Consider the following 24,520-nt stretch of genomic DNA (forward strand, 5'->3'; position numbering starts at 1 on the left):
GCACCTCTGACGTCCTGACTGTTTTCTGAGCCATATTCACACTAAGCGCGTAATACTAATTTCCAGCTGTGATTTTCTAAGTAGGAAAACTCACCAGTCATAGAAGCATCCTCTTCGCTTTTATTCTCTTCGTACTTAGAGGATCGTCGACTGATAGACTTGATTGAAGGGGTCTTGGGTGACGAGATGATCCTGACGGGGGTGGAGTGGGAACGCGTTATTGTACTATCAATCGATTCAAACGTATCATTCGTGTATTCACCAGTCACTGAACTATCTTTGGACTTGATATCAATTTCAGGAATAGAGCTCTCGCGTGACCTATCAGGTGCCGTGCTCGGGATGTCTTCAGCAATGGAGCTCTCACGCGACCTGTCAGGTGCTGTGCTCGGGATGTCTTCGGCGATGGAGCTCTCACGTGACCTGTCAGGTGCCATGCTCGGGAGGTCTTCGGCGATAGAGCTCTCGTTCGCGTTTTGTTCGGACTTTGTTTGCTGTCCTGTTGGGAATTTGACGTACTCAGATGGCTGACGGCTGCTGATCCGTTCACTCTTACTTGGGGAAGCTGAGGGTGTGGTGGGTGTGGTCGTGTGATTCAATGACGGGGCCTTAGCTGAAGGTTATAGAAAATATACCATTGGTTAAGTATATTACAAATCCTGGTTTCTTTATACGTGGATCTAGTAGGCTCTAGGCGTCTGTTGTATTCTATATATAAGGATTAATTTATGCCGCTTTTGATATCTATAATATACCATTTTTTCGAGTACATATGGCTTGTCTTTTAGCACTCGTTCATTTGCACCAAGGTGCATTTTTTAAAGCTTGGTTTTCAAAGGTGTCACAAGCACCAGGAATAGAAAACTTTTCCTTGCGTAAGGGTTTCTAATTCAAAACCGGCTATTAAACCTGTGTCTGCATTTGCGCTTTTTCCTCTTCAGTACACAAGACTTTATTTTGTTTGCATTCTCACCTCTACCGTCGTCGCTTTCAATGGCTTTACTTGTTCTCTTGGACTTTTTTCCTCTATTATCGCGACTCAGATTCAAAGCTTCGTTAATCAAGTTACAAACTTTACTCTCCTCTTCATCCAGACGTCTCTCCCACTCGATCAGTTTCCGTTGTGATGCCAGTAGCTCTTCAGCTTCGTCTCGACGACGCATTAACTTTTGCTCACGTTGAGTGAGGTACCTGAAATAAGAATACAAATAAACATTAAGCTTAATTCCAGTTCTTACCTCACGTGTAGCCACTCCCTTCTCAAAAATCCTTGTGCTTTCCACATGACGTCATGACCGCCATGCTGGTGCACAGATACAGCCAACACCAACATGGCTGCCATGCCTTTGCAATCACAATCATATTAAACTTACAAAAAGTCATATATTTTTTAGTTTCTAATCGATCACTCGATCTTCAGTGCCACTGATATGCTAAACTGACGCCATTACTTACTGCGATCTTGGTAGTTTAATTGCGAGCTGCGCGCTGAAATTTGATTTTTTCGCTGCCGTCAATCAAAAATAATCAGTAGGTACCTTTTACATTCTTGATTGGTGGCAGTGAAAAACCAATTTCACGACAAGCCATTAAAATGTCGGAGTTCGCAGACTGATATCGAAAACCACAGTAACATACATTTGTAATTCATATCAGTACTCTTCATAAGACTTAGCTGTGACGTTTACGAGGTTCGCGGAGGACATATCATTCGTGTCTGGCACAAAGTTACAAATAGCCATTTATAGTGATTTTCTAGTCTGGATGTTATCAGAAACATGACGTCGGTTACCATACGTTTGTAGTGTCCGGCATTAGCCAGGTGTTGGGTGATTATATCAGATGAAACCCGTCTGATATAAAACCTCTTGTGTGTGTCTGGACTAAGTATAGAATGGAATAGAAATAGAATGAAACGATAAGAAACGAAAGAAATAAAAAAATGAAAAAGAAAATTAAGTAAAAGAGAAAAAGAGAGAGAAAACGAAAGAACAAAAAGAGAGAGAATATAAGCAAGAATCTGGATATTCTTTCCACATATGGTCACCCTGTGTTATTGATTGACGTCATATCATATTTTGATTTCCCATCATGATACAAGTCGTGCCACATTGTGTAAAATAATAACAAACTGCTCTGACTGTCAAGCAATCATTGCTTAAAAGCTTTTCCTTTACAATAAGAGGGTATTAAAGGCATTATTCAAGAGTAAAAGACATGTTCCTCTCACTAAAGTGTTCTTCCTCACTGACTCCTTTATCCTGGACGCTTAGCGCGCTAAAACTATGGGTTATTTCTCGGAAGTCAAACCCATTGTAATGAATGATGCTAGTCAATGGATTGCCGTGATTTTCAAACGTTATTCTTTCGTCTTAAGATGATAAGAAACAGAACGGCAGAAAATGAGTAGGGATAAAAGAAAAATGTCCTTAGTTATCAAATCATTGCTGGAAAACTGGACTCACCGTTGGCTTTCGCAACACGCCGCCATCACACTGAAGAGAATCCACACTCAAACGAGTTTTGTTTTCAAATCGGCGGTTGAGAAAAAGAGCTTTGTTTGACTCGATAAGACGCTCAAATATTCATAATAAAAAAACAAGAGATTGCCACCAATCGGGTCCAGACGTACCCCTTAAATTATGTACAACAGCCGTACATTTTTAAAGCAATTCAGTAAGAAAGAAAGATGACATCGATAATCTCGTCGATAAAGAAAATATCCAATTTGCAAAACAGTATTTCAAACTCACGAGTAGAGAAATGAAATTGCGGTTTGATAATAGTCAAACCACAAACTTCCGGTTTTTATTTACTTCCGGTCAGACACTACTTCTAAATTATATTGTCACGCTTAAAAAGTTTACGTCACGTTGCCGTCACTATGTTGTTGTTGCGTTGCCTTTAGATATTTATAATCATTACCATTTATTAATAATCACTGACTCATTCTTAAGAAAAGAAATAAAAAATCCAAAATTAAAAAACGAAAAAAACTAAAATAGAATAGAAATATTTTTATCAAAATAACGAAAAACATTCTTCATTTTTTTATGTTATTAATATGAAATTGCAGTCATTTCCACCGGGATTTTAAAAAAAGCAGCGAGTGCAGAACTTCAATTAGCCAGAATGGTTGATGATCAAAATATTAATGAACGAAGACTAAGATTTTGTAGCTTTAATATTTCATGTTTTGCAGTTTGAGAGGTTAAGCATTTACCAAACAAATTGAAAATAATTGAAGTAGAGCCCTGCAAAGGAAACTATTGATAACGATCAACCAAAAAATAAAAAAATAATAATTGAAAATAAATATCATAAAATATAACAAAATAAATTTACGATTCAAAAACGACAAAATGAAATAAAATAAAAAGGAAGAAAAATAGATAAAAAAGTCATAAATGGATAATAGTTTTTAAGGAAAATCTATTTTACCTAACACCTAGGTTAATGTACATCTACTTGGACATTTATTCCCTACAGCTGATCAGACTGAGAACCCGTAAACCATTACAACAATATTTTTTAAAGGTTTCTCAAGCTAGGAGTATCTACAGGTATTGTAGTGCGTAGAAAATAAACTCTCGTACACCAATAGATTGTACAGGTGACTGAATATCAAGCAAATCAGTAAGTCAAGAAGCTAAATTTAAAATATCTGTTGTGGTCTTTATGCATGAATAATTTGAAATCGAAACATTTTGTGACGGTCTTGAAAATGAACCTTGGCAGCATCGATCAACACAATATATGCTTGTAAAAATTATTGGAAAGGTTGGTAATTTGAGTGTAATAAGGAAAGGCTCACCTTGAGAAAACATTCACTGTCCAACACAGCATAATCCAGATTGATTGAAGAGATGAATGTGTCGAGTAATTTCCATTTTATAACACTAAGGATTCTAGTCTAACTTATCATCGACTATTGGAACCCTATACAACATGTATGAAGAACAACTAGACCAAAACAAGATAAATTCTTCAACAGATATAATAGTGATTTCAATAAACCAATTTTGGGAACGTGACAAGAGATAGTAGTGTTAAATATTTATAGTGTATTGCGGCACCGTGACATCAGCATAATGGAATCCCTATAAACAGCTTCTGAAGCCTGAAAATACTGTTCCTAAAATCTACAAGTCAGGTTTACGTATCTACCCTACAGACGACACAGAAACAGATGAGAAACACGTTCGAATGAAGGTTTATAAATGTTATTAGAATCTAACCAAATGCGTCCTTACAGATATTAAAAGTAGGGTTTGTGAGATCTTTGAGTGAGTAAGTTTCTTTGATGTAATATTGACAATAAGTCAATCAGATGATTATGGGGGCTAAAGACTATAATCCGTATTGAAATACCGCACTTCACGATACCCCAAAACATGTACCAGTATTATACAAAAATCAAGTTCGGCGAACCTTGATCTAAATAATCATACCGAGGTTATTTTAACTTCATAAAATCGATACTAATAAATATCACGAAAAAACCGGTGTTAGAAATCGAAAACTAAAAGTACCGGGTTTGATTGACGTACCAAGTCAGGATGTGATTGGATACTTACAGTTCTGTTCATTCCATGAGCTTTGGTTTTCCTCAGGTATTAAGTGTGACGTTGTCCAAGCGATATTTGGACAGGCCGTATTGGGAACGACTGACCGTGGGAAGCAAGCTTCACCACACCATATATGTACATTTTAGAGCCCACTTTCTAAATACTTACCAAGAGACAAACACTTCTAGAAGTCTTTATTAAAAAAATTATGAAATTAGGGAATAAAAGTCAGAGGAATAATTCCGTTTTTATTAGTATTAATTTCTAAATCCTATCTTAAACCAGGTAATTATTTTAGCTATTATTAACATATTACGTAATTTCTGTTTTCGATTCATTCCACCTCAGTGCATTTCAACCTCTGATGAGTACCGTTAAACAATTCAAACAAAACTGTCGTGCTGTTACCAAATTACAATAAATCGTTTTGTTTAATAATTTTATTAAACTTGTTTGAGATCAAGAAGAACCGTAATTGCAAAAAGATTTAGTTTTCCGAGGCAAAAGACACGATATCCATAATCACCGAGGTCCTAATTGGTATTCACGTATTTAACAAGTCATGTCGTTGGTATTGGATACCGAACAGGGCATTCAGGGTAAGACTAAGATAGAAAAATCTAGCAATGGAAAACAATTAAGAATTGTTAAATACAATGGAAAAGAAAAAAAAAAAAGAAAACTGTATAAGATAAAATATGGGATTTTTGTAACACGTGAAAGAAAGAAATGAAATAAAAAATGAATAAAAAAATACGAAATAAAGAGCATTCAAAATAGAGAAATATATCATTACAAAGGTAGATGAATAGTAAAATGAAATGGGACAAAAAGTGGGAAGATCTGCAATTTCCCTAACAAGTGAAAGGAAGAAAAAATGCTCGAAAAAATGAAATAAGATGGGTAACGTTCAATTGATTCTCATTGCTTAACTGATAAGGAAGGAAAAGCGAAACCCTTCGGGGCGAAAAATCGTTAGTAGTTTTTAATATCCGGAGAGATCAGTTTATGAAGTATTACAAAGAAAGGCTTCCGCTTAAATGAATATCATGACATACTCAAGAACGAACTCTACTAAATAGCTGAGCACGAACATGTGAATGGGTGGGCAACGGAGAAGATTACGTGACATATTTGAAAGAAAAAAGTTATCGAAGGGTGGTAGTCAAAAAGACTATGTAAGTGTGCAGGTTACACTTTACATTCCCGTTATTTGCTTCAGCTAGTTGTTGGTCTTCCTAGCTGACTTTGGACACCTCGCCCCCTCTCTTCATCACAGCTCACGGTCTTATGGATACTCTGATCAAAGATAGATGTCTAAACAAGTGTGTGAGGTCACTAGGGATTGAGCTACGGGCCTAGTTCTTTACTGGATTCAAACTTGCCTACTTTGCGGCATTTTCTCGTTGACAGAAAAGAAGATAACAATTGCACTCCCAGTGATCGCTAGGAATCAAGAGTTTTCGTAACGATAGATAAACTAATTTGAATTTTAAAAAAATAAATCATTTTCAAAGGAAAAGAACCAATACAGTTGATCTTACAACTTGCATTGCGCAACTAAAATTCCGATCGCATTACTGAACAAATTGCACCAATTTGAGGTGGGCGAAAGAAAGATTTGAATAATGAGATCACTAAACGATAAATAATCTTGACGACTGAAAGCCTGAATCATAAACGATAGAAAATCTGCGATAAACATGACTTTCATTTCCAAATTAAAACCACTTTTTTATCACTTATTTATCAGATTCTATTCAAGCATACCTAAAAAGAGTCAAAAGATTTTGTTAAAGCCATATTTAGGAGACATACTAGCTCAAGATATCTCAAGAACAAAAGCGCGATACCTTTTTTTTCTAGTGTTCAGTTGTCTATATTGGCTTCTTGGTAAATCTTCATACCAATCTTTAATAATTCTAGCTATCGTACATGCGTGGGAAGCCATATTCTCCACATTATCAATGCTATTTATTTTGAAGATAATTTTTTAAACGCGTTCAAGTCTATGTTCAAACGAATTGGTTGAAACCATTTATGCCGTTGCTCACGGTGTTTTACCTGTTCTTTACACCCAGCTGACACTCAGCTACCCAAGTATGAGGAGGACGAACACTATATAGTAGGAATAGTTCATTTTGTACGGGAATTTGAGGGTGGAGGGGGAGGGTAGTGGAATTTTGTTAATTGGAAGTAAAGAAATATATTAAACCTCCGCAGCATGAATTTTTTAAGTGCCCCCATTAAAACAGGATAATTTTGTTTCAATAAACTTTGTATTTAGCTAATTATTTTGTGGGTGTGCTCCCTTAAATTCCCTTAACAAATGAATGGTCTCCTAACCTCTACAAGCTATATAAAGTACACATTATCTGAACAGACTTTTCGTTACACGAAGATTCTTACTCATTAGTACGAGAGATCTATTAGAATTTCTTCTAGCTTGATAATCATAATCAACCACCATATGATATTTACAGTAAACATCATCCGAACAGTCTTTTCGTTTCATTAAGAACCATAATCATTAGTACGAAAAATCTATTAGAATTTCTGCCAGCTTGATAATTATAATTAATCACACGGATATCATCTGAACAGTCTTTTCGCTACATTAAGAACCATAATCATTAGTACAAGAAAACTATTAGAATTTCTGCTCCCTCGATAATGAGTTAGTTTTCGTCTGAATAATTGACAGGAAGAATATAGAAAAGTCTTGCCGACCGATTAAGTTGCCATCAGTGCGGCGACTATTAATATGGTTTTCTAGGTACTACTCGTAGTCCCACGCACTTCCTTAGTTCCAGCGGGGTTTGTTTTCATAAAAAGACGCCATTTAAATGTGAATGTAGAATGTCGGGGAGCGGCATCTGATAAACAAAGCCGGGGCGCACACCTGTGCGTTTGCGAAACTACGTGTCACAAAACTGAGTTCAAGTGATTTTAAAGACGAAAAAATAATCAGAAGAATAGCCACTCGAAAGGAATCATGCTAAGTTAGTTTTGTTTATCGCTAGAATCAATTTAAGAAGTTGGGAAATTATATCCCATATTAGTATAATTTTATACAAAAAGCCAGGTTATATCACAGGAGTTCGAGTTAAAGAATCATAACACAGGAAGCCCAAATCTCCATCGTCCTAAGAAATGTGGCTTCGACCTGTAGATTTCTGTGCCCTTTCATTGGTCAAGTACGGAAGAAGCAATTAGCTCGTTTTCGAGATGCCGTGACGAAGTGTATCATAACGAGGCTACGCGCGAAGATACGCTAGCTTGGCTGCACTAAATATGAAAGCGTTCTTGAGATGTTTCGTCTTTGACTTTTTGTTTATAAAATGGGATATTGCTCAGTCGCATGTCAAGGACAAAACTTCTCAAGAACATTTTTAATGTTCGCGCCGCCAAGCGTATCTCCGTCTACTTCGTTGATCAAAATGTGCTAATGTTGAGTAATTACAAGCGATGTTGATAAAATTAGCTTACCTTTCACTCGATTGGCTTTTTAGTTTCTTGAGTTGTTGCATTACAAACGAGTCACTTGATGTAGGCGAACCTTTCGACTTGGCAGCTACAGAACCACTCGCTACTCCATCGTCGCTCTCCCCTTCGGAAAACAATCTCTTCCGAGGTCTTTCGCTTATGCTCGGTTCTTGATCGTCGTACGCGGGAAATGATGAATCGGCAGCAGATTGGATAGCGGATAGTTCTTCTGGGACTGTTGTAGATGATTTAGATGGCGACTCTTCTGGTGTAGTTAAGTCTCTTGTCTTGGTTGGTGAAAGATCTTTTGGTACGTCTACTGCACTCTGCCGAAAAGAATAGCTAGAGTTACTTAACAAAGACGTAGTTTCAATAAACTATATTCTTGAGATGCTGTTAAAAAAAACACTGACTATCAAGTATTAAACCGCTCTTGAGGTTTAAAGTGTCTCCGGGAAACGCCCACACACAAAGTACTTCAACAAACTGGTGAAATACTATAATACTTGCACTTTAAAATACAGATATTAACCACGCGCGCTTTCTTATTAGATGCTTTTTGAGAGTCAAGATGGATAGCTCACCCACTCATCTTTCTACCAGCAACATAATGAAATTATAATCTTGATTTCTATCTAATTATAAATGAAAGTTTGCATCGTTCTGTTTATCAATATCATTATCGGTTGGGCATACGGTCCAGCCTTACACGTACACGGTACGACATACCGTAACATTGAAATGGCTTCCCATTGTCTTGCAGTACTTTATCCAACCAAAACACGTAGTTATGGCTACGCTACGCTACGATACTGCTACAGCACCGCTACGATTTTGCCGTATCGTTTCAGTCCCACTCATACAGCGAACACCTCTCTATTACTAAATATAGGTATAGCCATTATGCGCACGCAGTATTTTGTACCTCATCCTTGTCACGTGACATTACGGCTTCTTCCTCGCGGACTTTTCCACGGATTTTCTGAGTGCTTTTGCGCAGTCGTGCGATCTCTTCCTGTTGCATGAGGAGTAGTTTACGTTCGTAACTTGCTGCTCTGTTTGCTGCTTTGAGACGTTTGATTTCAGCCTGTGGGAAATGAAAACGAAAATGATCCCATTCAACTTGACCGTAATGTTTTCCCATTTCCATTCCCTTCGAAAAAAATATCGCGCAACCTTTCCTTTCAAAAAAAAAAATCGAGCAAAAAAGATAAGTGCATGGGTTGCTACATTGCGACAAAAAAGTCCTTTTTTCACGAGGGTAGCACTTAATAGCCAGTGGCTAACAAACCTGTGGCCCTCATTCCATGATCGAATTGGAATTTAGGAGTTGATTTTTGACCATGTTGGTGTCAGTAACAAAGGAAGCTAAAGACGTACAGTGCAAACGAAATTCTAACGATGAACTATAGTTAATCATTATAACCCACCTTCTCTGCTTGTAACCTCATTAATACACCTCGCTGACGTTTCCTGATTGACGGCATGACGTCATCAGAACCCTTGTCTCTCATTCGCTTTTTCTGTAACTCGAGCCAGGCCATCTCGGCCTTGGTTTTCTCCTTCAGGGCTTTCTCGCGCAGGTGCAGTAGAGCCTCTTGATGCTTCGCACGCACCTCTTCTTCCTTCATCAGGTTGACCATGTCAGATGTGAACTTACTGAACGAATCTTCGCCAGAAAATGGCGCGTTCTAGAAGAGAGAATAAAGGTTTTTTATGAACTTAAAACTTTGCTCCATTTAGTGCTTCCATTGACTCATAATACTGCTGTTGCTCATAATTTTCGAGTCTGTCGCTGGTGATGGCCAGCGATTGAAAGGCAAAGACTGGTATTATGTTAGGAACCGTGCACACGTCTTACCTTGTCATGCATCGAATCAGAGAGATGGCCGTCGTGGTTTTCATCCTGGGAAGGAATAAACTATTAGCTTGCCTTTTAATACAGATGATCTCCTTCTTTATCATGCATTATCATCCCTACCCCTACCCCTACTTCACCAATTGCCATTCTCTATACTTTTTATCAGAATCATCCAACGCTTCTACCCCTACCATATGACCAATCATCGTTTTTATCACCATCATCCTATCAAAAACCAATAGCATATTTTTTGTATTGTCATGATCCAATATCCCTATCACGCCCCACCCTACCAACATCATCATCATGATCCAATATCCCTATAATCCCTGATAATCCCTGATAATCATACCGATGAGTAGGATATGGTACCATGATCAGATCCAATACTACCACTCCTGTATGATTTTCCTATACTACGTCTTCTATGGTCTTCTGATGGGAGGATCATACGGTAATCAAGTTCATCGTCTGTTACGGTACGAGAAGACAACATGGACTCCTCAAATGTCATGCTGTACTCGTGATCTGAAGAAAAACATTCACATTAATAGAGACCTTTAGCATCGGGTTTGCTGCTAACAACTAGGAATCAGGCCCAGAAACACGCCTGCAAACACCGACAAACACTCAATATGAATGAAATTCAATATGGCGGCTCTTCCAGCAACAACTTCGTTATGACGCCTTGCTTAAAACGCTGGACGTCGAACTGCAGTTTGAGGTTTACGGTACCTAGCGAGAACGTCGTGCTAAATGGTCCCTAATAAGAAAAAGTTGCCTTGAAAACGTATTAAATGTTTTTCATTTTTCTATGATCTCAAAAACTTGTATGTCTGGGTTTTTGGTTTCTATTTAATAAAAAGTACTTTCCAGAACGATGCAAGTTTGAGGGGCGGAAGCCAAAACACGAGGAAATGTCCGCCATTAATATTGGTAGTAATCTTCCTTCCCATTAGTGCAGAATCTGGAAGCGATTAATGATAGCTACGAGGGATATCTAGAATAAGTGTGGTGTTGTCTGGTTTACAGGTACTTTCTATCAACTACCTGTCTTGTCTTTAGGCTTCTTGCCTTCGGATATCACTTCTGCAATGGACTCATCATCAGGAATAACATCAGACACCAGACTCCCCTCTGTCACACTGAGGTCAACTTCTTCTGGGATACTGGCACTAGAGTGCGCACCAGATCTCTCTCGAGTAGGCGAGACCGAGAAAGGCTGTGATGTTTTGGAGTAACTTCGGCTGCCTGATCGGTGAGGTGACACACTTCTTGCACTGGTAAAACACAGATAGACCAAACTTCAGCGTCACAGTAAGCATAACTAATGTTTAGACTACAGTTATCAATACCTTTTAGACCGTTCAGACTCCTTGAATGACTCAAACTCGTCACTTGTGTATCCATCACCAGAAGGTCCTCTCCTGGACCCAGTCTCTCCCTCAGTAGCTGTCCGTGATGACCTAGACCTGGTAAAACTCGTTGACCACTCAGAATAGCTATCAGGTGTTCTTCTCTTTGAGTCTTGTTTTCTTAGTGCTCGTTGTTCCTGTTTGTACTGTTCTAGTGTCGACATGACAGCAGCCTGAGCAGCTGCGCTTGCGGCTGACGCACTTACTTTCCCAACATCTGCGATCTGCTGATTGGCTGCTTCAAAGAGAGTCCTTGCAGCCTCAGTACGTGCCTAAAACACAATCGATTATCAATATTTTAATTTTAGACTTGAATATCAGAGAAAAGACGAAATTCTGGATAAGAAAACGTTTGAGTATTGCTTTGGCAAGCTTTGGGAAACCTGATAATAATCACGGCAGGAGCAGCGATTATAGTCTCATAATCACTGGTCGCTAGACCAATCACAGCGCGCGAAGCTCTATATTCAAGTAAAATTATACTAAATTGGTATTATCATAGGAAGACTGTGAGAGAACTTTGTTCCTTGTTCCAAAATGAAATGATTTTCGAAGAAATAAATGTACGATATCTACGTTGCGTGCCATGACGATGGTTTGCGTATAAAGAAGCACCGTTGATTACCGACTCACAAAAAAGGCCAAACCTATACTACATACAGCATACGACATACCTCCTCTACTCTTTGTGCAGCTTCAGTATTCGTGCGTGCTGCATCAGCTTGAGCCTATAAATAGCGGAGAAAGCCTTGTTAATACCAGGAGAAAGGGTAAAAGAAAAGAAGTTGGTCTGCAACTGGAACAGGATTCTCCTCTCCAAGGTGTGTTGTCAAATGACCGTTGTGCGTGCTCCCTATATTTTCTTTCCTCGTTTCATTTATTCATTTATTCTTTCTCATTCCTTCAAAGGTTACCTTAACTAGTCTTTCTGTAGCGTGTGCAATCGAATCAGCTGCTTCTGCCTTTGCTTTGGCAACAGACTGTTGAGCTTCGATGGATGATCTAGAAGCAATATTTCGAGCCTGATAAAAAGAAATATTCATAATATAAAAAAGAAATATTCAGATAAAAGGAAATCACATTAAATAAAACACGGAGAAAGAAGATTGGATAGGAAATTGGGGTTTCATTTTTGGTTAAATATTATGGTATTTTTAGTAAAAAAAAAAACGTGAGTCCAAGCTGTGCGGCATTGTCAGGGGCAGTCTTGATATCTACGCCGAACGCATGGTTTACAACTGTTGATTGCCTACCTCGTCAAGTTGACGTGCTGCTTCAAACTTTTCTTGCTTGGCTTTGAGCTGCAGTGTTTCCATATCTCTTGCATGTGCGGATTGTTTTGCCTGGAAAATAACGATCTTTGTGACACTAGTTCATTCACTTGCTTACTTGTCTATCTATCCACTCAACCCCTCCTGCTTCCCTCCCTCCCTCCCTCCCTTACGTAACAAGTACTTCCCTCGTTTCCACGACTTCTTACACCATTACCTTCAGTATCTGAGCAAGTGATACCGTTTCCTGCTGAGCAAATGACACAGATTTTGTTCTCTCGATGTCCGTCAGTTGTCGTACAGATTCTTCCATGAACTCTAATCGGTTGAGCTCAGCCATCAAACGCTGATCAAGAGATCCAGGAGACATGCGGTCACCCCCCTGACGATCAGGAGCATAGAGAGGTGGAGGTGGACGAATTGAAGATGGAGCAGGGTAGGTACTGCCTTCACTTTCAATATGACGCTAAGAGGAAGAGTGAAAAAAAGAGCAAAAATAATCCAACCGCTAAAAAAGGCGACCATGTTGGGTAACAGCAACAAAATACTTTTAACAGTCGAAAATGTCCATGTATCATGGAATAAAGATTGTTTTTTACAATCCAACATGATAACAGGCAAAAGAACAAAGACTGTTATTGTAATCTACCAAAAATTGTTTTAAACTACCTTATAACTCATTTGTATCTGGGTTTTGAAGCCAACACGTTCCAGATATTTTTTGTTAGTACTCACCATTGTGGACTTGAGTATTGGTCTTGTAGGAGAGTAATCACTGTCAGACTGTGAAAGCACAGAGGATCTTGATCTAGTAGGACTTGATAAAGACTGGGTGTAGGAACGCTCTGGACTTGGTGAAGGCTGACTTGGTGAAGGCTGAGGATAAAAAACATGTTTGTCACCAAAAACAGTTGAGTTTGATACATGTAGAACTGGAGTATTGAATTAGCCTTACCTTGATGCTATTGTCCTGTGACTCAAGGCTAAAGTCATCCTCATAACCATGATTATCATCAGTGGGTGTCTCTCTTACTAGGGTTTTATCCAAGTCTCTAGTATCGTCCTTTAGATCCTCTACATCTTCAAGTAGACTAGCTGTTTCTCCTGTCTTATCTGAGTAAAGACTGGCAGTGTTATTACCAGCGTCTTGGGCTTCTGGGGGGACTTCTGGTTCTGTGAAAATTACAATTGATTTTTTTTGAACAGCTAAATGAATGGAAGGTTGAGATGGGTGGACTAGTGGAAGGAATGGGTATGATGAGTGAGTAGGATATACAGTCAATTCAAAAAACGTTGTCGTCGACCGGCTCAAGCCTACGCGACTGGACCGAAAGGAATATGGGTAAAAATCACTGAAGCGGTTAAATATTCGTTCTGAATAAATTGTTCCCGCTAGTAATGAGATAATAATGGCGAGAAACAATCCATCAAATGCTGTCTTCGGATTTAGGGAAAGAAAAGCAAAGTAGTTATGATTCAGTTCACAATTCCAAAAACATGAAGGCATTAAAAAAACATCTCCTTCAACATTTCCCGCTCGCCTACGAAGGTTCATGCTGTAAACCAGTCATAACTAGTCAGATAAAATTATGGAGTCAACCGTGGACTTTAATGATTACTACCCAGACTTCCTTTCGGTCCAGTCGCGCAGGCTTGAGTTGGTCGACGACAACATTTTTTGAATTGACTGTATGATAAGAAAAGAATGGGATGAATGGATGGATGGATGGACGGACAGATGGATGGATGGGATGGATGGATGGGATGACTGGATAGATGGGATAAGAAGGATGGATGGGGTGGGTGGATGGACGGACAGATGGATGGATGGATGGGTGGGTGGATGGACAGACGGATGGATGGAAAGATAGTAGGGGGATGGAAATGATGAATCGACATTCATACATCATTAATATCTTACCTTGATCTTTCCTCACAGCCAAGTGATTTCTAGCATAGATATTAATAACACTCAGCCTGGAATCAAACAAAAATGTCATTGAACTCTTCTCCCAATGAGGAACGGCCCTCATCTCCTCTTGGTCCCTAAGGGCTGCTACACAAAGCTACCTATAATATCAAACAATAAATGTTGAACATTAGAGGTGTCTGTACCTGTCTCCTTGAGGTTTTGGCTTTGTCCAAGATTTGCCTAGAGTAGTAGATGGTCTGTATTCTTTCTTCGTAGTTTGTTTATCTAACATAAAGTGGGGAAAAGTTTTAGTTATTGAATGCTGGACGATAAATAATCAATAAACGCTGGTATGTTGTACTAAAAGTTGCCAAAAAAAAAAGAAAGATGGCGGGTCATCTGACAACGTCCTTGGAGCTTGTCCAGTCAAACCTCCGAGTTGCTGGTCAATTTGACCAGTAAGGTTTATTCAAAAATGAGGCATGAATGAGCTAATTTGGTTGGTTGACCAACCATTTTTTTATGCCTCACAACGTACGGAAAAATAGATCAATGTTTTAATAGTACAGTTATACCTTTTGGTGATGAGCTTAGTGGAGCTGTACGTGGTTTACTGTCTGACACACTTACATGCTAGGATGTAACAAAATAAATATATAAAAAAAAAACAATGAGTTGACACTACTGTGATAAAAAAAAGTACAGTTTATAACATGGTTAAGAAAATAGACTTGCTAGCTAATGGGAAATCAAGTGCAACCCTTCGCCCTCTATGCAGAAAGGACAGACCCCAATGACCACACCCTTACCTTCAAACTCTGTGACTTTGAACTTGGCTGTGACTCATGACTGTATGCTGTCTCTACATCAGAACCGTTACTCTCACTAGAGGCATCCATAGCAGATGACATGCTTGACTGTTCTGAAAAATGTTCCCTCCCGTCGGAAGGGGTTTGTCTCCATGCTTCACGTAAGGTTGCTCCCAGGGTACGTCCTGAGGGGAGCTTCCATGCTAGTCCCTGTCTGGTGCTGTGACCTCGATATATGGCTTGGATTTTTGTTGCTGCTGTGTTCATACTGTCCTAATAGCAAAAAAGATAATGGAAATCCTTAATACTTTTAATCTGACTAACATTTCTTGGTGATTCCAATGACAGGTAAGATGTTAGCACAGGAATACACAATAACTTACAAGTTCTTCATTCAGCTCTGCCTGTTCATGTAAATTATCTACACCTGGGGAAAAAAAGAAAAAATGAATGAATGAATGAATGAATGAATAGATGGAGATAAAGAAGGAAGAGACAAGACGAGAAGAAAGAGGAAATGAGAGAAGACAGAAAAAAGAGGAGAAACAAAAGAAAGGAGAAAAGGAGAGAGTTAAAGAAAGAAGAGAGTAAGAGAACAGGAGACAAAGATAATAGAAGTTATTCAATAACAGTGGTGTACCAGGAGGTGTGCATCATTTGTTTAAAAAAACCAGTGGAATAAGCTGAATGGGTGTTATGCATATTGCATTACTGTGGGCCTATATCATTATCACTCTACCTGGTAACTGCCCTCTGAACACTTCAGTTTCCATCTTAGACACACCACTAGATGATGGATGTTGTTCTGTCTCTGCTTGGTGGAGTAAGGAAAGACCAAGTCTTCTTGCTTCTTGTTCAAGGCGTTGCTTGAGTTCAGCCGCAGTATTCCTGAGGGCTGCTATTCTATCTGATCTACTGGGACTTGTCATTGATGTGGGTACTGAAGCTACTTTATCTGGTTAATCAAACCATGATTGTTTAGTAATTATTATCATTATAACCACCCTCATAATACTGTTAGTCATCATGACCACCATCATCAGCATCATAATCACCATCACCATTATCATCACCATTATCATCATCACCATTATCATCATCATCACCATCATCATTATTATCATCACCACCATCATCACCATCATCATTATCATCATTATCATCATCATTATTATCATCATCACCATCATCATCATTATTATCATCACCACCATCATCATCGTCACCACCTTCATCAACATTGCCATCATTATCATCATCAATCTTATCATTTTCATCATTACCATTATCCGTTACCATGATTCACCACCATCATCATCATCATCGCCACAATCATCATCATTGCCATCATCATCATCATCATCACTACCACTACCACCACTATCAGTATCATCTTGCCATCACCATAATCACCCTAATTGCAATACCTTGCATCACCATTTTGTATCCTGTTGATTCTGATGGCTGTGAGACTTCTGTTATTTCAGAATCTTCATATTCTAATTAAAGAAAAAAGTGATGAATACAATTTAGAGAAACATCTCCAAGAGGTCTTGAATTTCTTAAACCTTGATAACAACGGAGAGAGAGCAAGGTATCAAGTGCTTAGAGAACTACACCAGTACTTGACTTACCAGCAGAAAAACCAGGATATCTAATACTTGGTTCTCTTTTACCATCCAGCTTCTCTCTGACAGTAGTTCGGGTATCACTGCTTTCATCATGGACAGGAGTCAGTGTCACATCTCCTTCATCTTCACTCTCTTCTTTATCATGTGGCAAGACAGGAGGTCTGTGATAAGCCTTGTCTGATAGATCACTTGATGATTTAGAATCATAAGGCTTGTTCTTGTTGAAACTAGTGTCTTGGTGGTAGGGTAGACCAGTGAATGATGCTATGTCAACGTTTTCTAGGGAAGGATTATAGATATTATATCATGATAATGGTCATTATACTGTAAGCAGGTGATGAGGAAGTAAAAGAATAAGCACTAGAAAACAAGCTCTCTATTAGTTCAATAATAATGAAAAGATGACATGACGACAATAACTGGCAATTGTGATGGTGATGACATGATGATGATAATAACTGGTGATTGATGATTGTGATGGTAATAATGGTTATGGTGATGATGATGATGTCCACGATGATGATGATTAGGTTGATTATGATGACGACAAAAATGATGACAATATTATATAATTACTGACCTTTATCTGATTCACTAGTCATAACATCTTCAACTTGAAACTAAAGGAAAAAAGGTAATACAGTAAAGCATAAATAAGTAAGCCTGTGGGAAAACATCAAGTGAGACACTTTGGGGATATCTTTATTCATGTACAACATTAGTAAGATCTACTCTTTTCTTGAGTAAATACCTACCTCTGTAATATGATGAAGATATGGATGCTGTTGGTCAGTACTGGGTGCATTGATAAATCCAGGGAACATAGAGTATGTTTCTCCCATTCTATTCTTATTCTTAGCCAGGTTAGCAGCTAATGTTTTCTTCTGCTTGTTATACAGCTCCTGTAAGGATACAAAATAGGGTTTCTTCAAGCTGTGAGGTCATAGGTTAAAAGCAAGCCTAATAACTACAAACTGTCTTGCTCTCTTTCTTTATTTCTCTCACTCTCTCTCTCTTGCTTGCTCCGTCCCTCCCTCCCTCCCTTAATTTTTGCTCAATTTCCAGGCCTAATCCTTATATCATATGTATACACAAGAGTCTCCTGTATCTTATAGTAAATTCATCACACTACGTATCCTACTCAGCAATCATTTTAAAGTGCAGGATTCCCATGTGTTCGTGCCCCTCTCCCTCTAAAGAACCTGCTAAATTATGTATAATTGAGTGAGTATTGTAAAATTCAATAAAAATTCATCACAATACCTCTAATTTTTTCTTGCGCTCATCCACAGCCTTCCGCTGAAGTTGCTTCTCTTCTTTCATCTTTTTCTTCCTCTCCGCAATTTGTTTTTCCATGTATTTCTATTGTTTAAAACAGAACAATTTTAACCATGATATAAGGCAGTAAACATATATAATGGTAAACTATCAAGATGGTGGTCAACATACCTTGACTTTATCTGCATCATAATGTCTGACTTTGGCTTTAGGGTACATCATTTCTGAGGAGAAATACAGGCTAAATATGAGACATTTTAACATCATAATCAAATTTCCATTAATAATGTGATGGGAATGGAGGAAAGGTGCGATAGGGGTGGTACACTCTCATTTTACCTCTGGGGTCTCAGGTTCAGTTCCTGGACTCATATGTAATTACCATGTCAAATGACTCTGGGGTCTCAGGTTCAGTTCCTGGACTCATACGTAATTACCATGTCAAATGACTCTGGGGTCTCAGGTTCAAGTCCTGGACTCATATGTAATTACCATGTCAAATGACTCTGGGGTCTCAGGTTCAGTTCCTGGACTCATATGTAATTACCATGTCAAATGACTCTGGGGTCTCAGGTTCAGTTCCTGGACTCATATGTAATTACCATGTCAAATGCCTCTGGGGTCTCAGGTTCAGTTCCTGGACTCATATGTAATTACCATGTCAAATGCCTCTGGGGTCTCAGGTTCAGTTCCTGGACTCATATGTAATTACCATGTCAAATGCCTCTGGGGTCTCAGGTTCAGTTCCTGGACTCATATGTAATTACCATGTCAAATGCCTCTGGGGTCTCAGGTTCAGTTCCTGGACTCATACAAAATTACCATGTCAAATGACTCTGGGGTCTCAGGTTCAGTTCCTGGACTCATACAAAATTACCATGTCAAATGACTCTGGGGTCTCAGGTTCAGTTCCTGGACTCATATGTAATTACCATGTCAAATGACTCTGGGGTCTCAGGTTCAGTTCCTGGACTCATATGTAATTACCATGTCAAATGCCTGGAATTTTCAGAGTCAGTCAAACTCCACTCTATGATATGTACAGTACCTTGTTTTGAATTACTGGAAGGTGCTTTTCTTTTCTTCCCTGGAGACATCTTGTTTGGAGAAGATTTCTTCCTCTTTGCTTTAGCTTCCTTAACAGCAGCCAGCTTTTTTGCTTTCTGTTGTACAGTGTCTGGTTGATTTTCGTTGTCTGTTATAGAAAAAAAATGAGCCTGAAAGCTTTAGATAAGAAGCATAGAGCGCTTGTACTGACTTTCATTATTAGTGTATAGTTGCAGGAATGTTGCAAACCCTTTGTGATGCTCCTGTATATGGTACATTTAAAACAATGAAACATTTTGTTTATTCATACCATTAAGACACTGATGTTTGCATTATTTATTTCAAACTAGTCTAGACTTACTTACCAGACTCGCTATCTATGTCTAGGTCAGACAAGATGTTCTTGGCCTCTTCTGATAATACTCTGCTTTCCTTGACATCATCTAGCTTGGTGTCATCATCATCATCATCATCATCATGATTCAAATCAAGAGTGTGCTGAGACAACTCATCAACTGTGTGCAAGATTTGAATTTAAATGGCTTAGCATTTCCACAATATGATCTGATTATCCCTGCTAAAGGTGTTGGCACATCATATCACAAAAACTGTACCAAAATAAAACTCACCTACCCACCCTATCACAAAACCCACTCTATCACATAACCCACCCTATCACATAACCCACCCATAGAAAAATCAAAAATCCTGATAAAGCCATTGCTATAAAAGTGATTCTAGATATGTGTTTGTGTTGCCAATACCTTCTTTAATATCATCCTCTTCACTATCCCTTTCATCATCTTTCTTTTCAATCCCATTCACTTCCCATTTAATCTCCATATCTTCTACAGGTGTGCTTAGTTTTTTAGTCTTATCCCTTTCTTCTTTTTTCCATTCCAGTTTTTCCATCCTGCTTGAAGTGCTAGTGGTATCCTGACTGGCATTGGACTGTGGTTTGTTTGATGCTGTTGATTTTGGCCTGGTATTTGTTGGTCCCAATACTTTTTTAACAGTCTCTTGTCCAGATCTCCATGATGTTGTGGTGATGGTATTAGTAGGTCTTTTTGGTGCTGTTATTCTCTGGATCTTTACACCACCTAGAAAAACAATTAAAATGGGCTGATCAAAGTCATTGGGACACAACTACCTCACAGATAGAACCCTGAAACAACCTCTGGGCTGATCTAAGTCAGGGCATGGCTAACTCACAGATAGAACCCTGAAACAACCTCTGGGCTGATCTAAGTCAGGGCATGGCTAACTCACAGATAGAACCCTGAAACAACCTCTGGGCTGATCTAAGTCACTGGGTCACAGCTACCTCACAGATCGAACCCTGAAACAACCTCTGGGCTAATTAAGCTCAGGGCACGGCTAACTCACAGATTGAATTGAATTTGGCTTGTTAGTTTTTGAGAAGTGAGGAAAACTTGAGAATAACCCTTAAATCAAAGTAGAGAACCAAGGAACTCTGCTCACATTTGATGCTCAGACTAATGACTTCTAAATTTAAAATTGATTTTCAGTGCTTTAACTGTATATACATGTATATTATAATGAAATGTACACTATTACCCATACCTACCTTTGTTGGTTTTGTATCCATTACTAGCGGGTTTCTGTAGTGCAATAGGTCTCTTATTTCCATTCTTTGTATGCTCTTTCCTTTGTCTCTCTACAGATACCTTGTATGGCTCTCCTGGCTCACTGAAACCTTTGTATCTGGACAGAGTAGGTCCAGCAGCTACTTTTCTCTTAGATAAAGGCTTAGTACTGATCCCAGTGTCTTTTTCATAAGGTACATCTTCTTTCGAAGGTTTGATAATTACGTCACCTTAGAAAGTATCAAATTATGAATAATCAATGAGGAAAAACACAACAGAATTCAGTCATTCAGGAGAAGTTCAGAAATCAGACACAGAATCATTGTCATTTCCATTCAACTTTAAAATGGATTCTGTTGGTTAAACTCACTGCAATCTCAAATATCTTATCTCAAAGTAGGACATGAAATTATACTCCTAAACACTTGATATGCAATATACAACATTCACAGCACTTTACTGATGACTTTACTGATACCTGTCTAGTTTTTCAACATTGATAATTCGAAATAATGAGTGAATATTCTAAGTGGAAAAAAAGAAGAGAAATGTCTTTCTTGTGAGTATTTCTACTGCGTGCCACAAAATACAATATCTATGCTGACATCTATACTGATGATTTAATGTTTATGCTCAGCTGATGTTACTGACCATTTTCAAGGTGTGTTGGTCTTGATGAAGTTGATGTTGGCGCCTTTTGCTTCTGCTGCTTGATTCTTTCTTTCAATCTAGCTAATGCCTCTGCAGAAAATACACAATTATAATATAAACACAACTTAATCATCTGGTCTGAATACTATGTACTTATTGACTGAGTGGGAGGGCCGTACGGGAAAATATTTGGCTCGAGGTCATGTCATACGGACCAAGCGCAGCGAGGTCCGTACAAATGACCGAGAGCCAAATATTTTCCCGTACGGCCCGACCTAACTCAGTCAATAAGCATTTTATCATATGACCCTCACGAAAATAAACATAATTAAGAAAAAGAAAGCGCGCAGATTTGAGCATGGCCGGACAGGTTTTTCCGGCCTGCTTACGTCAACCCGTCCGGCCCCTATCACGTGACTTTTTCCAATGGTTTTATTAGAGCGCGCGAGCAGGGACGTACGGGTCATATGATAACTCAGAATATTTGATTGGTTAATAATTATTAATGAGTTGCTCTATAATACTCTATCAGCATCACTTTTATCATCATCTCAGGACTTGAAATAATAAGTTTTAGCTCTGTCATGTGACCAAAATGACCAGCAAGGCAAAGATTTGACTGATAAATTCCAATTCTGGTCAGACATCTGATGCCTGGCCATAATTTTAAGCCCTGAATCTTTTACTTTTTTTGGTTATATATTTCAATGATCTTACCCGAGTTATTAGCAACCACAGGTTTTAGTCCCAATGAAGACAGAGGTCTGACAGCATCTAGTCTCCTTCTATTAAAACTTGACATCTCTAGAGAATCCTCAAAGTTTGAAGTACCCATGTCAGACAACACAGGTCTCTCATGTATTCTACTGCTCTCCCTGCTTTTTGAAAACCTAGGTTGATCTCCTGTAGAGGTATCAAGTACTGCCTCTGTATTATTGATATAGGGAGGAGATTTAGTTTGGAAGTCTCTGGTTGGAGGTGAATGCTGCCGGCCTGAATAATTGCTGCTGTTGCTGTTATTTATTGTTGATATGTGGGAGTTCCGAGATACATCTCTTGAATGATATAACGGGATATCTATAGAGCTATGACTACTTGAAGTGAGAGAGGAATTTTGTTCATCTCTGGAATAATCTCTTTTATTAACTGTTGGCCGTAACTCATATCTTGAGACCCGACCAAGTCGTTGATTTTGAGAAAACACCTCCCTCACGATTGGTTCGTCAAGATTTTCTTGATCTTTAGTACCAGGACCCAGCTCAAATTTGGCTTCTTGAATACGGGCCTCTGCCGCTTGAAGCTAAAATATAAAATGGGCCGTCAAGTGAGAAAAAACATATGTCAACAATAACAATACAAAAACAGTTATCATGACCAAGTAGACATTGGCAGATGTCAATCAGTGTTGGAAACATATTTTTAAATAAACAATATCTTTATGGGCATGTGACTACTATGGAATGGCATAGAAACTCATTAATGACCCTATACTAATACTTGTTTGTCATGACATAAAAATGTACAATTCTATAATTATTGAAAAGGAGAAAACTTTCAATTATCATACATTTAGTATCATACATGTAGTTTTGGTACATATATGGATGTTTTCTGTGTACTTTTTAACCATAAACAAACTCTTATAAAACATTTTAATTTGTATTGAAAACTAAAATATAAGCTGGAAAGTTGAAAAAAAAAAAACATGATATATGCAAGCAAATTCAAATATGACATTACAATTTGTGATAAAATAAAAAGATCAAGGGTTTGTACTTTGAAAAAGAACTTAGAAAGGTTGTAGAGTAAAAAGAAATTCTTTTTTCATGTTTAAGGCTCCAACAATATCAGCTGTCAGATGAAATGTCTGGAATATTACGTCATCGTCTGGACAAACAATAGAAACGAACTTCTTGATCCTCAAAAGTGACAAAAATCAAAACCTCAAAAATAAGAAAATACCCTATAAAATCATTGTAGATTTTGAAGAATTCATAACTAATGACTACAAAGTCGAAATAAATCCAACCTGAAAGTACTTCACATCAGTAAAGATTATTGAATAGAAAGTAAATATTTGATATGCATTACCGACACAATGATAATATTACGCTATTTCCTGGTATTTTCCATTCAAATAATTTCTAAGTATTTGCTTTTTTTAAATTTCACCTCTCTTTAAAATCAACCCCCTTAACGAAACTTTCAGTTTTAACACTAAAATATTCAGTTTTACTTTCATTTTGTGAAGGTTTTTCTTTCTTTGTCAGTTAATTTTTGATCGACCTTTGAAAGTGATATCAGTGTTATTATGATATTGAGTTACGCATTTCGAAAATGAAGCAGTTTTCAAATACTTACTGCTGTTCTGACTTCATCTACGTTATCCCAGGCAGCAGCGAGATCTAGAAGATAATAAAAACGACTAGTCTTAACTACCAAAGTACAAACAAATATACTTTATGGATGAGTAATCGCCACGTGCTGGTTCTTGTAAAATAATAAACTGTCGTAAAAAGATAACGCAACATCAACATCGACTACGCATTTGCTAATTCAACTTCATAATAATATTTTAAATTACCGTTTAAGGAAGATCTGCTTCTGGTTTCTCGTGTGAGAGATCCACGTTGAATTGGTACAGGATCGGCCACACGGCGTCCACGGAACAAACCAGTAGAAGTCATGACCTTTCAAGTTCGTCTTCCTCGCGAGAACAACAAACGACTTGCAACGCGTTTTCCATTCAAATAAATCCAAAAATCACTAAGGCACCGTTTTTTTGAATCTCTAACGGCAAATGAACTCGGCAGTTGCCTAGAAGTAATATTCTTTGAAGGTATTTATAAGATAGGTAACGAGGTGAACTCATCGATATTTTGAGTCATGTATTTTAGTGTTGAACCTCCTCCGCACGCCCGCCATTTTTTTGTTTTCACCACAATGCATTCTGGGTATAAAACGCTTGCTTAGCATTCTGGGTA

At 38.2% G+C, this 24,520-nt stretch overlaps 1 protein-coding gene across 1 annotated transcript in view; it reads right to left on the bottom strand.

Moving 5' to 3' along the window:
• Positions 1-24,467, bottom strand: part of LOC116294871 (centrosome-associated protein 350) — a 28,865-nt gene extending 4,398 nt beyond the window's left edge. The window contains exons 1-35 of the mRNA XM_031702554.2: positions 24,121-24,467; positions 23,898-23,941; positions 22,254-22,836; positions 21,537-21,626; positions 20,867-21,115; positions 20,043-20,378; positions 19,644-19,793; positions 19,280-19,426; positions 18,403-18,455; positions 18,217-18,315; positions 17,709-17,855; positions 17,534-17,573; positions 16,957-17,232; positions 16,750-16,821; positions 16,062-16,277; positions 15,706-15,749; positions 15,323-15,595; positions 15,089-15,146; positions 14,717-14,798; positions 14,523-14,578; positions 13,557-13,774; positions 13,337-13,477; positions 12,819-13,067; positions 12,584-12,673; positions 12,245-12,352; positions 12,005-12,058; positions 11,271-11,602; positions 10,966-11,195; positions 10,268-10,443; positions 9,916-9,960; positions 9,485-9,745; positions 8,980-9,141; positions 8,058-8,380; positions 974-1,191; positions 95-613 (exon numbers count right to left, since the gene is read on the bottom strand). Of these exons, the coding sequence (XP_031558414.1) occupies positions 95-613; positions 974-1,191; positions 8,058-8,380; positions 8,980-9,141; positions 9,485-9,745; positions 9,916-9,960; positions 10,268-10,443; positions 10,966-11,195; positions 11,271-11,602; positions 12,005-12,058; positions 12,245-12,352; positions 12,584-12,673; positions 12,819-13,067; positions 13,337-13,477; positions 13,557-13,774; positions 14,523-14,578; positions 14,717-14,798; positions 15,089-15,146; positions 15,323-15,595; positions 15,706-15,749; positions 16,062-16,277; positions 16,750-16,821; positions 16,957-17,232; positions 17,534-17,573; positions 17,709-17,855; positions 18,217-18,315; positions 18,403-18,455; positions 19,280-19,426; positions 19,644-19,793; positions 20,043-20,378; positions 20,867-21,115; positions 21,537-21,626; positions 22,254-22,836; positions 23,898-23,941; positions 24,121-24,223 (6,244 nt within the window). The 5' untranslated portion in view covers positions 24,224-24,467. The remainder of the gene's footprint in view (positions 1-94; positions 614-973; positions 1,192-8,057; positions 8,381-8,979; positions 9,142-9,484; positions 9,746-9,915; positions 9,961-10,267; positions 10,444-10,965; positions 11,196-11,270; positions 11,603-12,004; positions 12,059-12,244; positions 12,353-12,583; positions 12,674-12,818; positions 13,068-13,336; positions 13,478-13,556; positions 13,775-14,522; positions 14,579-14,716; positions 14,799-15,088; positions 15,147-15,322; positions 15,596-15,705; positions 15,750-16,061; positions 16,278-16,749; positions 16,822-16,956; positions 17,233-17,533; positions 17,574-17,708; positions 17,856-18,216; positions 18,316-18,402; positions 18,456-19,279; positions 19,427-19,643; positions 19,794-20,042; positions 20,379-20,866; positions 21,116-21,536; positions 21,627-22,253; positions 22,837-23,897; positions 23,942-24,120) is intronic.
• Positions 24,468-24,520: the final 53 nt, after the last annotated feature.

Source organism: Actinia tenebrosa, unplaced genomic scaffold, assembly GCF_029948245.1.
Source record: "Actinia tenebrosa isolate PJP-AT-01 unplaced genomic scaffold, QUT_ActTen_1.0 PGA_scaffold9__36_contigs__length_13948895, whole genome shotgun sequence".
Classification (NCBI taxonomy): Eukaryota; Metazoa; Cnidaria; class Anthozoa; order Actiniaria; family Actiniidae; genus Actinia; species Actinia tenebrosa.